Here is a 13817-nt window from a genome sequence, read left to right as displayed (position 1 = left end):
GAAGTCAAGGGCGCATTAGCCTATATGCTCCTGAAGTTCGCTATTGTGACTCTTACAAAGGAATAGAAATGTAATTAATCAATCAAAGTGGTAGAGATACAAGCAGTTAACAATGTTAAAGGTGTCAAATGAACAGGGCTTATTATTTCTGAGATGCTTTCCTTCGCCTCTTGACTTGGTGGTGTTATGATAAAATTTATGTGTGACGTTAACAACCCCCCCGCCACAATCCCCCAGCAGTTCAGGCATGACGCTTAAACAGATTTACCTTGGGCTACCCCCTTTCCCTCTCTTCTCATAGAGTAATATCCTGTAAGAGCTTTGAGTGGGAGGTCAAGTGTACACTTAACAGGATTGATGCTTTTTAGGCCTGAAAAAGTCTGTAGCTGATTGTCTTAAAACAGAGCTCAGAATCCCACAAATCTCTCCCCTTTGCATGCCTTTGAGAACAAAACGGCGGGAGTCTAAAATAAACCCGAGTCTCAAAATGAATGAAAAATTGTTTTGCAAAATAAAACAAAAACAAAGGAAAAAAAAATCAAAACTTGACAACTCCAGACGTAGATGCAACACTCTTCAGACTGCAGCAACTTAATGTGGCTATTTGATACAGCCAACACTGTTTATGTACTGATTTCACACGTAATGCTTACACATATATGGAGATGCTTCCTTTTCTGGAATACCAGCATTTTAAAAAAATTTTAAATAAAAATGACAGTATAAAAGAAATCAAACATGTAAAGCAAAAGGACTGAATAATGAGCTCAGATATGACCCTAATATACAGAGGTCCAACCATGCAATTACAATTTTTATGCAGACGAAAACAGAGGTTGTTTCAAAAAGCATTTATGTTTTACTCTCTCTTGAAAGGAGCTTAAGAGATAAAAGCATGGAAGGATTTTCAAGAGGAGGCGGAAAATTTGCCCGTGGTGTTCGGCCTCCGATGCCGGTAATGTCCCGGCCAGACGCACACGAGATGAAAGGTCTCGAGACAGACTGCGCGAGCACGTCCGAGCGAGAAACAGATTCGGGGCGAGACGCGGTTATTACTCCCCTCATATTCTTCTCATGTGGCGGTCCGGTTTAACTTCTAACGCCGTATCTCAAAGGGGCATTTACAATGCTAATGGCGCATTCACAAACTCCAAATGACGGCTGAGAATATAGTTAGCTTCAGAGAAATTCTGCCCCCGTTCACTGTGTAAAACTCACGGCGAGTTCCTATTTTAGACTCTGCAAAATGGTCAGCTTGCCTGTTTTTCTCTCATGCCCCCCCATCACGTTGCGGAAAGGAGACTGATAAATCCAGATAACGTCACGATTCAATGTCAAACTTCAAGGTAAGAAGACATGAAAAAAATACCGTCTGCTTCTGAGAGGATTATCGAGCATGAGACAGCTCTCTCAGGGTTCATCTTTCCTGACTTGTTTAATTTACACACTTTTTATGGCTTGTTGCAATCTGAAAGAAAATTAAAACAACAACAACTTGTTACCAAACCTTGTAAACACGGAAGACAATAACTGTGTCAGTCTTAAAGTAAATACACACACACACACACACACACACACACACACACACACACACACACACAGACACACACAAACGAATGGGTGTCAGAATATCACCCATTCTACATAACATCTATGGTGCTTTGCCCTTTTTTCGCTAACATGCGACTCTTTCTCTCTTTAAAACAACAGGTTTTGAATGATGCTTCACAGGGGCTTTAGTGGAAATCTCCACATCTCTCCACACACTTCTCTCTTATTGTTGTCCTTGAGCAAACAGGCTCCAAGACCTTAATCTTATCCCTGTGACATTTTCCCCAAAAGTAAATCAAACTTTTTTCTAGCTCAGACTCGGGAAGGAGTTAGTGTGTTTTCTCCATTGAGGGAAAAGGTCTGGTGGAAAAGGTAAGAGATTTACTTTATTACAGACTGACCCCAGGTCTGTGTTTCCAGAAATATCCCTTCTACCTCCTTCCATATTTTCTTACATCCCCTGCGTATCACAGCAAAAAAGATTCAAGCCTGCAGGATAAGACTCGGAAAAGAATGAAAACTTCAGCTAAAGTTAAAATTGTGATACAAGTCAAACTAAGTGAGAACAAAAAACAAGCTTTTCAGGAAGAAGCAAACTGCAAGAAAACACATTTTACCCTTCCGCTTGAAACATCAGTTACACCAGACAAAATATGAGTATACTTAAATAGGATGATAGAATACATTTTGACTGAACAATATGAAAAAAACTCCTAGATGAAATGTATTGCATAGTAAGCATGCATTATTTTGATTGTCTGTTCTGCAATATATTCACCACACTCCACACACTCGATGAAAATGGCAATACTTGAACTTTGCAGGTGTATGCACTATATTTTGATGTATTACATTTTATACAGCTGGATATTTACTGAGGCAATTGTAGGTTAAGTACCTTGCCCAAGGGTACAGCAGCAGTGTCCCAGCGGGGATCGAACCGGCAACCTTTCGGTTACGAGTCCTGCTCCTTAACCACTATGCTACACTGCCGCATATGTATTACATTTTCCAACAAGTGTGGTGGTCAACAGAAATCTCTCAAATGTTGCTGAGGCTGTTTATTGGCTGCAGGGTAAAATGCACAGAAAATCTTATTTTACCTAACTGGCAGTAAAAAATATCAAGTTTGTTGGACCGGAGAATTTTTATTATTATTATTTGTGCTTGTGAGATTTCACCATTTTGCCCCTGAATATTTGGATCGATTCAGAAGTATTGATAAAATGTTGCTACTCTGTGGCCATATAAAACATAATCCTAAATATTCACCTCCCATTTATCACACAATAATATAAATGCTTTGACAGTCCCCAAAGCCAAATTACCATATAATTGATTGATTCTCTGTGAGTGCACTGTAAAATCTAGGGACAAAAAAAAAGTTCTCAGCAAGCCTGAGAGCTAGTGAACGATTATTTCATTCAGTTCAGTTTTATTTCTTCTTTTATTACTCTATGAATGGCATGAAAAACAGAGACATCAACAGAATAACTGACAGTGATGATCAAGTCCAAGAATAGCTGAGACTGGGACAGTATGAAGTTTTTAAAGGCTTTTCCCAACTTCCACCCTCATATTGGCATATGCTTATTATTTATATTTTATGGGCACTCCCTTATGGGTGATCAAAGAGAGGAAGACGGAGAGGACGGCAAATTATATGACAACCCCGAAATCCCATACGAATCGGCATGAGAGTCAGTCATGCATTTGCTCCTCATTCAATACGTGCCGATTTATATTCACTCCCCTGTGCCTCATTTGTTCCTGAACAATCAATGTTAAAGCTGAGAGGGAGAGGAGGTGATCGAAAAACAGCATCTGTCCCTCGCTCTAACAGATGAACCCAATCACAGTCAGTCCCGTCACAGCGCGGCCCCACCCACAACTGATGAACCTGTCTGTCAAAGACTGAGACAACAGGCACTTAAGTTTAATTGGTTTGAAAGTCAAGCCCTCCCAAACTCCCGCTCAGCCTCTCGACTGTTGGGGCAATTTACATCCCTCTGCTATCGGACAAATAAAACCCACTGGTACAGTAACTCTGTGGTGCTGTGCAGGCTCAGACTGGATCAGGCTAGAGTAATTATGCCAATGCAGGTCTTTAAATTTACCTGTGCTCTAACAGCCAAAATGGATTCGATCCAGTTAATTGGATCTGCTTCTTAATTCCTATCTATTTTTTCTCTCTCTTTTTTCTGCAGATCTATCCATTTCTCTGAGCAGCTGATAAATTGGGAAGCCTTCAGATGAGAGAATACTTGTTCACGGACCAGCCATGCGTGGCGTTAACATCCCGGGGCACTGACACGGGGGTGCAGAGCAAGACGAATCCCGAGGTGATGGGCTGGCAAAAGAGATTACCAAAGGAGCAATCAAAACGATACCAGCGCATTTTCATCCTTTCAAATTTCCTCTTTTTCCTTTGATATACCAAGGCAACAAGCTGGCTGCACAGCGGAAATAGACGCTATCTTTCATTCACACTTCCTAGGATTATTTATGCAACTGGCGAAGAGCGGTGAACTGGTTACGGAAGTGGCCTCATCACCAGAAGGTCACCAGTTTGATTCCCAAGTAGGTCAAACTGTTTATGAATTACATTACATTACAATATCCTTATTTAGTACATGCTCTTACGCAGAGCAGCTTGTGTAGATTACATGAACATTGTTGTTATTTGTTATCCATTTATACAGCTGGATATGTACTGAGGCAATTCTGGGTTAGGCACCTTGCCCAAGAGTACAGCAGCAGTGCCCCAGCTGAGAAACAGACCAGCAACCTTTCGGTTACCAGCCCTGCTCCTTACCATCATGCCACACTGTGACCACGCATTGTGTTAGCATTGAAGCATTGTACAGATCCTTGGTTTAGCAAATTCTGAAATGAGTAAGTGGACAATGAGTAAAAATGAAAGCTTACTCTGAATAAGTGTTGCTGACAATAAATTATAACTATCTGTAGAGCCCAGACAACATACCAGTGTCAAATATATGCTCACATGGGGATAATCATTCACTTATAGTTTGGCAAACCTTAGCTAGCAGACAACACTATTTTTGGCTGTGGAAAAATGCCATGAAAAACTCATTTTCAGCATGCGCTCTGAAACTCATTTACCCAGGCTCAGCAGTGATTTATAAGGGTATCTATCCTAAAAGGGTACTGTGGTGTTACCATGGAGAGGAGTCTTAGCTTCCTCCTTACACCTGCTCTTCGTAAGACCTAGCATTTACACCCAGCTGTGACAGAGAGAGGGGCTCGCAGCCAGCAGCTTCACACAGGTGCAAACATTACGCTGGAGCTTTGTCTTCGGCTCCGCTCTGACTCACACACATCGGGAACTACGGCGTGCATCCACCTGCTCCAGCCATCTCCAGAGATGCAGAGCCTGTCATGGGGCCTTTCTGTGACCCTCCCACAGCACAAAACCTTAATCTAACCATCCCAGACCTGACCATACTGTGGCCTTCCTAAAACATGGAAACCTATGCTGACCACACCCTGGCAAAGCTGCACCCTGAGCTTACCACAGCCATGGCAAAGTAAATAATTGGAAAACATTTTACTTAGACCATAACTCCACCAACTTCAAACCTGGGATTAGTGTGGTCCTTCTAGGCCAACCTAGTCTTTCTCCTAAGACTCAGACACCTATGCTGACCGTACCATGACCAATGACAACTCGACAATATAGCTAGCCTGATGCACAAAACATAATGCTCAAGAACCTGACTTGACCACAGCCTGACCATGTGGCATTATAGCTCTCGTAAAGCACTGGAATCTATGCTGACCATACCACGGCCACAGTGCATCTCAACCCAGAAAACCCAACCCTTTTTTTGTTAATTAATGATTTGCTGTCTGCTTATGAAGAACCAAAGAAATAAAATCAAACTATCTGTACCATACTGAATTGGTATGGCATCAGATTCTTCTGCATCGCATCGTATCACGTTGAATCGCATTGTGTTGAATCAAATCGTGTCGAATTGCACTGCATCACAATAGGGGTGAATCATATCGTATCGCATTAGTAGTTGCTTCATATGTATCTTCAATGTATCGGATCGTTGGCATTGCATCGAGATGTGTATTGCATCGGCCTCAGTGATTGAGATGCACATCCCTAATGAGGAATAGAGTGGGCAAGCCCCGCCCCATCAATCCTGCCTCTGAAAAACTCAATTTCCCAGCAGCCCCCAGTAAAAAAAGAAAAGGTCCTACAGTACCATGCAGCCTGTGGAGTCCACCCTCCGGTCCGACACACACTTGAAGTTCTTCCGGCAGCCACCGTTGTCCTTGGAGCAGTCTCGTACCGGACCAAAGGAAGACAGCAGGTCATCCACAGTCTCGAAGTACGTCGACATGATGGCTTCCTCCCTTTGGGCAGCAAAAAAAAGGCACAGAGGCACACATGAGAAACATTACCACACAAAGGAACATGAAACACACCTACAGGTGCCTCGTCCATTTTGAGGGATTATTTGTCAGCATATCAAATTCACAGATTCAAGAACATTTCAACATGTGTCAAATATTTTGATATCCACATTTGTTTCTGAACATAAACTGTGAGCTATACACAAGAGCCACCTTTAGATATAGAATTCAATGCACACAATACATTGTAAAAGTACATACATTCTCATTTGTATTACATAATAATATATGTACACAATTTCACAGAAGATAGTCGTAAGAAGGAATACATATAACTATACTATGATGTATAAATGTATAAATATATCATTTACACTGTATGTGCACGTGCACGCGCACACACACACACACACACAAATATAACCACATACTGGTATAAAGTGGAATAAAAGGCTTTTTCATAAGGGTCTACAAGTGGAGATCATGACTTGCAGGTTATATGAAGTGCAGCTGGATGTCTGGCTCTAAACTGACTGCTAAAAGCATAAAAATAGTGTAAGCAGTCTTTTATTTCTTATTTCTAGTGCTGAACCTCTTCACTTTACTTCACTGTAGCTAAACTCTCCTCTTTAGGGGCTGAAGCCCACTGCCATGTTTTATAATCCAGTTGTTAATGTTCCCTCCTCACAAACTTTTACTGTGGTAAATTATGAAGGAGCAGGAGGCCGCCATGTGAGACTGTAAAACTCTGGCACATTCATATCGGTTTGGACCACGGACGGGTGCGTTTCATGATACAATTTAGGCCCGAGTGAGAGGCCACATAGACTGGGAAACAACTATATAGGCAGCAGGGCCCCGGCCTCTGTGACTGTTACTGCTTCTCAAAACAGTGAGAGGGAGAGAGAGAGAGAGAGAGAGAGAGGCGGGGGAGAGGGAGAGAGAGACAGAGAGAAAGGGGGGAGAGAGAGAGTGAGAGAGGGAGGGAGGGAGAGAGGGAGAGAGGGGAATAAAGAGAAAGATGCTGAGAGAGACAGAGAGGCAGAAACAAAGAAGGATTGAAAGGCAGTGCTAGATAAGAAAGGGATAAAGAGAGGGTGAGCTAAAAATATAAAGAGAGAGAAAGGAATATAGAAAGAGAGAAAGGCTGAGAAAAATGGAGAGAGGGAGAGAGAGAGACACAGACTGAGAAGAAGATGGAGGGGAAGGCAGAGAGAAGAGGGGAGAGAGAGAGGGAAAGAGGAAAATAAGGAGAGAGGGAGAGAGAGAGAGAGAGAATGATGGAGAGAGAGAGAAAGTGAGATGGAGTGAGAGGCGAAGAGATAGAGGGAGCGAGAGAGATGAATGTAACACTTCGGAGAAGGCAAACAAGCCGCCGATCAGTGAGTGAGATACAGACGCGGCACGCGTGCCGGCTCAGGTGCGAATGGGAATGCAGAATGAGGCTCTCCTGTTTGCCGTGAATAATCACGAAAGGGCCTCAGGAAAGGAGGAGCGGCACTCCGGGGGCCGCGGCGCTTCCAGCGATGCTATCGAGTGACACCGATCCCTCCGATCGCACAGATAGCCCGGGCAAACAGAAGAAAGAGCAACGAGACACAGAGGGAAAGAGGAAGGAGACGGAGAGAGAGTGAGAGACGAGGAAGCTGGCTCTACGTATGGGGGGGGCGGGGGAAGGGGTCGCTTGTGCGACAGAGGGAGGAACAGGTGGGATTCGGCATCCATGACAGCGGCGAGGGGCCTACTGACAGTGGCTTCTGTTCGCCTGATCAAAAGGCTCAGAGCGTAATTGAACATGATTTCCCATGGTAAGGAGGCTGGCACCATGCGCGGGGACTGCCTCCTCAGATTAAGGGCCTGCCTGTGACAGGGATCTTTATGCAGGTGACCACAGACATTTTGCAGGAAATTAACAAGTAATTAAACCCGCACTGGCACACGATGAAGCCGTGCCCAGGCTTGGGCCAAATGTACCCACACAAGCAGGTCTTCTGGGCCCCTGCCTGGACACCAGCTCATCTGTGCCTCAGTCCCTCCTCTGCCTGCTCATCTGCCAGTCCACCCGATGCTCCCAAAGCAGAACCAATAAACCAGTGAAGTCACTTTGCAGTTAGGTGTCATGATGGTTAACATAATAAAACATAAATCACAGTTGATTAACGTACAAAACACACAAAACGATTAATAACTGCGGAATGAAAGGGAGATCAAAACTATAGCAAATTCGTAGTTTCACAGACCATGGATGTCACACTAAACAGCATAATTACATAGCTTACGGAAAAACAGGACATTCTATTAGGTCCTGCTAACTGCATCTGCACCACCTATATTAGCTTGATAAACAAAAGGAATACCTTATTTTTAAAACCTATGGATTAAAAGTGACTACAAATGCTGTAAGATATAATCGATAATATACTTATGAGTGTACATATTTTTGTTAAGGTGTATGATGGAATTAATAAAGACAATGTCCAAGGAAAGTGCCAAAGTTCTTCTGCCAATAATCAGAAGAGCCACCACTATTTTTTCACCCACGACCCAAGCGCAAGATAAGTTAAGATGGTGACCGTATTTAGCCTCCATGAAAATGAGCAAAAAAGGGGTACCATTTTTCATTCAGACGCTCTGAATACTTTGCACAAATGGCAAAAACTGATGAAGATTGTTCTCTTTGTCCATCTTAACACCTTGTAATCTCTTACTAAAGTACTTTGCTTCTCAACTTTTAAGATGGACACAAAAAAATGCCTTTATTAAAGAAGAAAAACGCACAATGGAATTTCATTTATATGATAAATCCAGCAGACAGACCCAGTCTTGGAATACTAAAGCAGTTAATATCTGCAATTTAGGGGATGGCGGCGGCTGTCTAAAGCTTATTCATCATTCTAAAAAGAGAGCTCAGCCCTGCTTCAGTGTAGCGTTCTTCGCAGAGAGAGTTTAGGGTTTTAATCTTGAACTACAGTAAAAAACAGTCTTTAACAACTTAAATTCCTTATATAAATTGCCATGAACTTAGAGGGGACTTCTATGCCCAATCATTCGTTTTTCGCAAAGGGTTGTTCTGCGTAAATGATTGCTTTCACAACAGATTAGTTATTTGTGGGAAATTTGCTACAGATTTTATTTGACCCTTGTCTCCGCATACCCACAAACTGCAAACATTTCTTATTCGATTTCCTGCTGAACACAGAAAATCCCTTTTTTTTGAGTCATAATGGAAATTATTGACTGAACCTCTCTGCTGTATTTGGTGTAGACACACAGATACACACACACACACACACATGCACACGCACACACACAAACATACACAAACAGACACACACCAAATTCATTGGAGGGTGTATAATTCATCCTCTTTAGTGACTGTAACTGAACCAAACCTCTGCCTGCAGGTGATGATTATATAACGTAATTGCCAGGACCTTAATGGACCCCCCTGCGGGGGGACCGCAACTAAACTGCCCCTCTTCCTGCAGGGTAGTCAGAGCAGTAGATAGATGACTTCTTGCAAAACACAGGATGTCAGCTCAGGAGCTCAGGAGAGTGGCTATCTTTTATGGAGTGCTTGAATTCTTAATGGCTCCTATCTGAGCTGCCCTAGGGCAACTGCTGGACCAGGAAGGGGGTTACCACGGGAGATGGGGGTCAGAGGTCAGAGCGCCCGCCCAAGACACGCTGCTGCCCTTGCCATCCTCACCTTGGCCTGGCGGTACGCTGCCAGATTGAAAGCGCCGGGAAACCGGAGATAAGGGAGAGCGGCCGCTATCTGCGCAGTGAACCGGAACCCAGAAGAGCCTCTCCATTTCAGCCGACCTTATTCAAGGGTGAACACCTCTGTCCCCGGAGGGCTGTCCTCCCTTTTGTTTTTATTAATATTCACATTCAGACACAGAAGGGCCTCTTTGGTTTGAGGTTACCTTACGGAACATTGTTATGCATCTTATTTTTTTTCCTTAATAATCACTGTGCTCTTCTGTCGTCACATGACCTCCTTCTGCTTCAGCAAAACAAATCCATGTATATCATTTAAAAAAGATAAGGTCCCTGGGTGAGGCGGGGTGGTCAGATTGGTGCAATTACAGCGTATCGGTGGATTCACGGAGGTGATTCATTTCAAGAAAACGTCGTGTGGGCATCGGCCCCCGAGCCGGGCTGATGATCGAGAGCGTTTTGGGGCTAATTGACGAGTCCGCTCCGATGGGCCCGTCTTGTCAGCGCCAGTGATTGAGGGCTCGGAACGCCGCAGCTCCCTCTACATTAACTTTTATTGCTAATAAAAACAGAGACGTCTGCCGGCCCTGTCACAGCAAGCTGTTACCGGGGTACACAAGGGAGAGAAGACAATAAAAAACGGGGCTTGCGTCTTTCATTTGACAACTTTGTTATATTAAAGGGCTGTATTAACAAGGTGACTCTTAAGTGCCTATGCTTAGGGCATACTGGAGGGAGATAAGGCATGAAGAAAAGGAACTGAGACACATTTTGGCCCTCTGCAAGGAAAGGGGGGAGCCAATTTTCTTTAGGTCTTAAATCTCTCAGTGTGGGGTTTGTTTGAGGGTCTTTTGCATTGGGTCTTTTGGTACTTCAGGCCTTGAGTTATTTTGAGAACAGGTGATTTTCAGTGAAAATCTGGACTTCTGCCACACACTTATGTAAACCTGGCTGATGCTGCTAGCTTCTTTACCTAAAATATGTATGTGTGAGTGTGTGTGTTGTATGTGTGTGTGTATAAATGTGTGTGTGGTTGTGTGTATGTGTGTGTGCGCACAATCCCTTCCTCGGGCTGCAAGCCAAAGACAACCCTGATAGATGTCTTCTACGGGAACAATCTCTACAAGGTCTTGGTGTGGGTCTCCTTTTCTACCTTGGAAGGAGTGGGCTCCTTGTTGTCTCTGTATCCCTCTAACCTGCAAAGCAGGTATCAACCTAAATATTCCAGGTCTCAATGGACAGGCCGACTGGGTTTTGTGCTCTGCAGTAAAAGAAATGAATCAGTTTCTATCTAAGAAAAAAACATCTTTTACTGTGTATACAATGCAATCTCAGAGGAGTGTCAGCATCACAATAGTTGTTGCCGTAGTAACCAATGAGAGTGCTGTGACAATCTGAGTCCATTCTGCCATTGGGCTGTTCCTTCCCAAGGCCTGCAGCTCCATAATGGCCACTCAATAACTGTGGTTTGTGTGTTTGGTGTCTGAACAGCCCTTAGATGCATCCAAGCAATGATTATGATGGTGGGGTATAAAAACTCCAGACACAATTCACTGTGCTTCACTGTAATGCATCATATTGCTCAAGAATTTCTAAGAGGTTTTACGTGGGTGGGGGATAATAAGCTTCCTGAATGTTGAACTGAAAACGAAAAATTTTTTTTTTGAATCTGATGACCCAAGAAACATCAATCTAATGTGTATTTCAATGTTGCCAATACTGCAATGTGCTTATCTGTGTAATCTGACTGAAGACATCTTGATCCTCATTCATAATTACATTACCACACTTCAGCATAAGACTGTGCAGGCACACACCGCCCACATTTACACACACACACACACACATACACATACACACATGCACATACACACATACACGCATACACACGCGCACAAATACACTCTCTGAGAGACTGAAACATGCAAGGACAAATGTGTATGTGCATTCATACATGTGCACATGCACATGATCTCACAGATACAAGCGTGCAGGGAAAAAAATGCACAAGTGGATTCATTATGTGCACACACTCAATGATTACTTGTCAAACAGGGTCTTTTGACTACGGAGGACACTATGCTCCACGTTCTTTGTGCATGATGATGACATGTTAGTGATTCAAGGACCCATCACTGAGCTTCGAGTCAGTGACTACATGCAATGCTTATCATATTAGATCACCATAGGTATTTAAAGAAGTAAAAGCATTACTTCTTTAAATGACATATGCGTTATTCAAAAATTGTTGAAACTTGTCTGACAAATCCAACATTTTTAATTGGCACAACAAGGTGTGATGACAGGAAATTAAATAAAACTGAGATGTATGCAGCGATGAAAGGGATTTCATCAGCAGCTAAACTCTCTGCTCTCTGCCTCAAGTAGGAATGCTTTATATTCATTAAAACTGTGTGTGGGGAAAAGACAGACTGAATAAAAATGAATAAATAAGGTGAAAAGAAAGCAAAGAGGATGTGAGTCCATCTTCCCCACTCTCCATTCATTTTATCCATTGTAGGTTCATATGATGTGGGTGTTGGAGGAGAGTTCTTTCCTTAACTGGACTCAGAGTCACTAGAACATTTATATAGGTTATATGACATATAACTGCCTGCTAGCTGTCTAAATTTGCCACCACCTATGTGGATTCATGAGTGATGCATGAAAACATATCCCCAAACTCATCACAGATTGATAGGAGACTAACATAAAGGGCTTAGCAATGATCCTGGCCATCTAACCAGTTAAATAACTGTATGCAAATGTCAACGATTGATGATACAACACTGGTAACAACTCTCAGGTAACAACGGCAGAGAGAAAGAGGATCAAAGGAAGTGTATCATTTTATAGAAACAGCCACAGGTGGCCAGAGAAGAGCACAATTGCTGGAGTTCTGTTTCCGTGGAGATGCTCACGATTAATTTGAGAATACACAATATGATCTTTTGTTTACTTTATGAATCTGCTCATGTTGTGCTCTTTTCGAATGGCAATTCACAGTGACACAGAGTCACACACATCAGATCAGAGTAGTTCCTCTCTCTCCACCGACGCAAGACCAGATCAGGAGTCAGATACAGAAACTATTATCATGGTGATGTCCTTTCATAAATTACTTTAACAACATGCTGAGCAGAAATGCAGGCCTAAATTTGTTACCATCTTATTTTTGATGGCAGCTGCCGGAAAACCTCCACGGGCTACACATTTAGGCGAGGCCAAACAATGCCATCTGTTTTTCAACGAGGTTTATCATTGTAAGAGGCTCTTCAGCCTACACCCAATCGTGGCCTCCGCTTATGTTCTTCTTGCAGCTCTACAGAGCTGGCAGGAAGGGGGAATTTAATGGCGTTTCCCGTCCTGCAGGGCGTAGTTCCGCCCTCTCTGTGTGTCTGCGGCTGTCACTGTGGGCGCTTCCCACTTGACTGGCGGCCTGGGAGAGACTGCTCTGGCCCCTCTGCACCAGCTCCAGGATGAGGAAGCAGGACTCCTGGGGGCACCGGCGTTTATTCCAGAGCGGGTTCTTTTGAGCTGAGCCCACAGGAGACGCTTCGCACTGTGCACGCAAGGGGGCCGAGCAAACAGTTCCGGAACACGAGGAAGACCGCTGTTCCATGGGGGTGGTCAAAGCTAAGTGCGACAGCAACTCCAGAGTGTGTGTGTGTGTGTGTTTGTGGGCTTGCTAACAAAGAACAGTACTTATCTCTGTGGCATTTTCCACTTTAATCTGATACCTTCATGTGGCGCTGCACAAAGCAGCACATTGATGCCTGTTAGTTTCTCACCTAGCCTAAATCACAGCGGACCAAAAGGAAAACCTGTCAGCCTGAGCAGCAATATAGCAGCTAAGGGTTACGTTGCTCTGGCGATAACAAGTAGGAGTCATGTTGCCATGGTGTTGAAGTGGTGGGGGAAATAGCACTTAAAAAGTTACTTTTATTCATGAGGGTGTCAATAAGCCACGCAGATCTGGATACCTACTGCCCTTGGCAATATAAAGCTAATGCCATCTCACCCACACCCAGCATTAACCCAATCATAACAATGTGAAAGTTGGGTTGTGAATCACGGTAAAGGCAGAAAATGCCTAAATGACTGTTACTCTATGGTGCAACTCATTTTAAGTGGGTGTGTTGGTAAATGCT

General features: G+C 43.5%; 1 protein-coding gene across 2 annotated transcripts in view; it reads right to left on the bottom strand.

The window, feature by feature from the left end:
* Nucleotides 1-13817, bottom strand: part of LOC118777460 (astrotactin-2-like) — a 286377-nt gene that overhangs the window by 98261 nt on the left and 174299 nt on the right. For both annotated transcript variants that reach the window (XM_036528373.1, XM_036528374.1), the window contains one exon: nucleotides 5793-5943. In XM_036528373.1, the coding sequence (XP_036384266.1) occupies nucleotides 5793-5943 (151 nt within the window). The remainder of the gene's footprint in view (nucleotides 1-5792; nucleotides 5944-13817) is intronic.

This window comes from Megalops cyprinoides, chromosome 5 (assembly GCF_013368585.1).
Source record: "Megalops cyprinoides isolate fMegCyp1 chromosome 5, fMegCyp1.pri, whole genome shotgun sequence".
Lineage (NCBI taxonomy): Eukaryota > Metazoa > Chordata > Actinopteri > Elopiformes > Megalopidae > Megalops > Megalops cyprinoides.
Note: the sequence above shows the minus strand (reverse complement) of the source record. Positions and strands in the feature narration are given on the sequence as shown.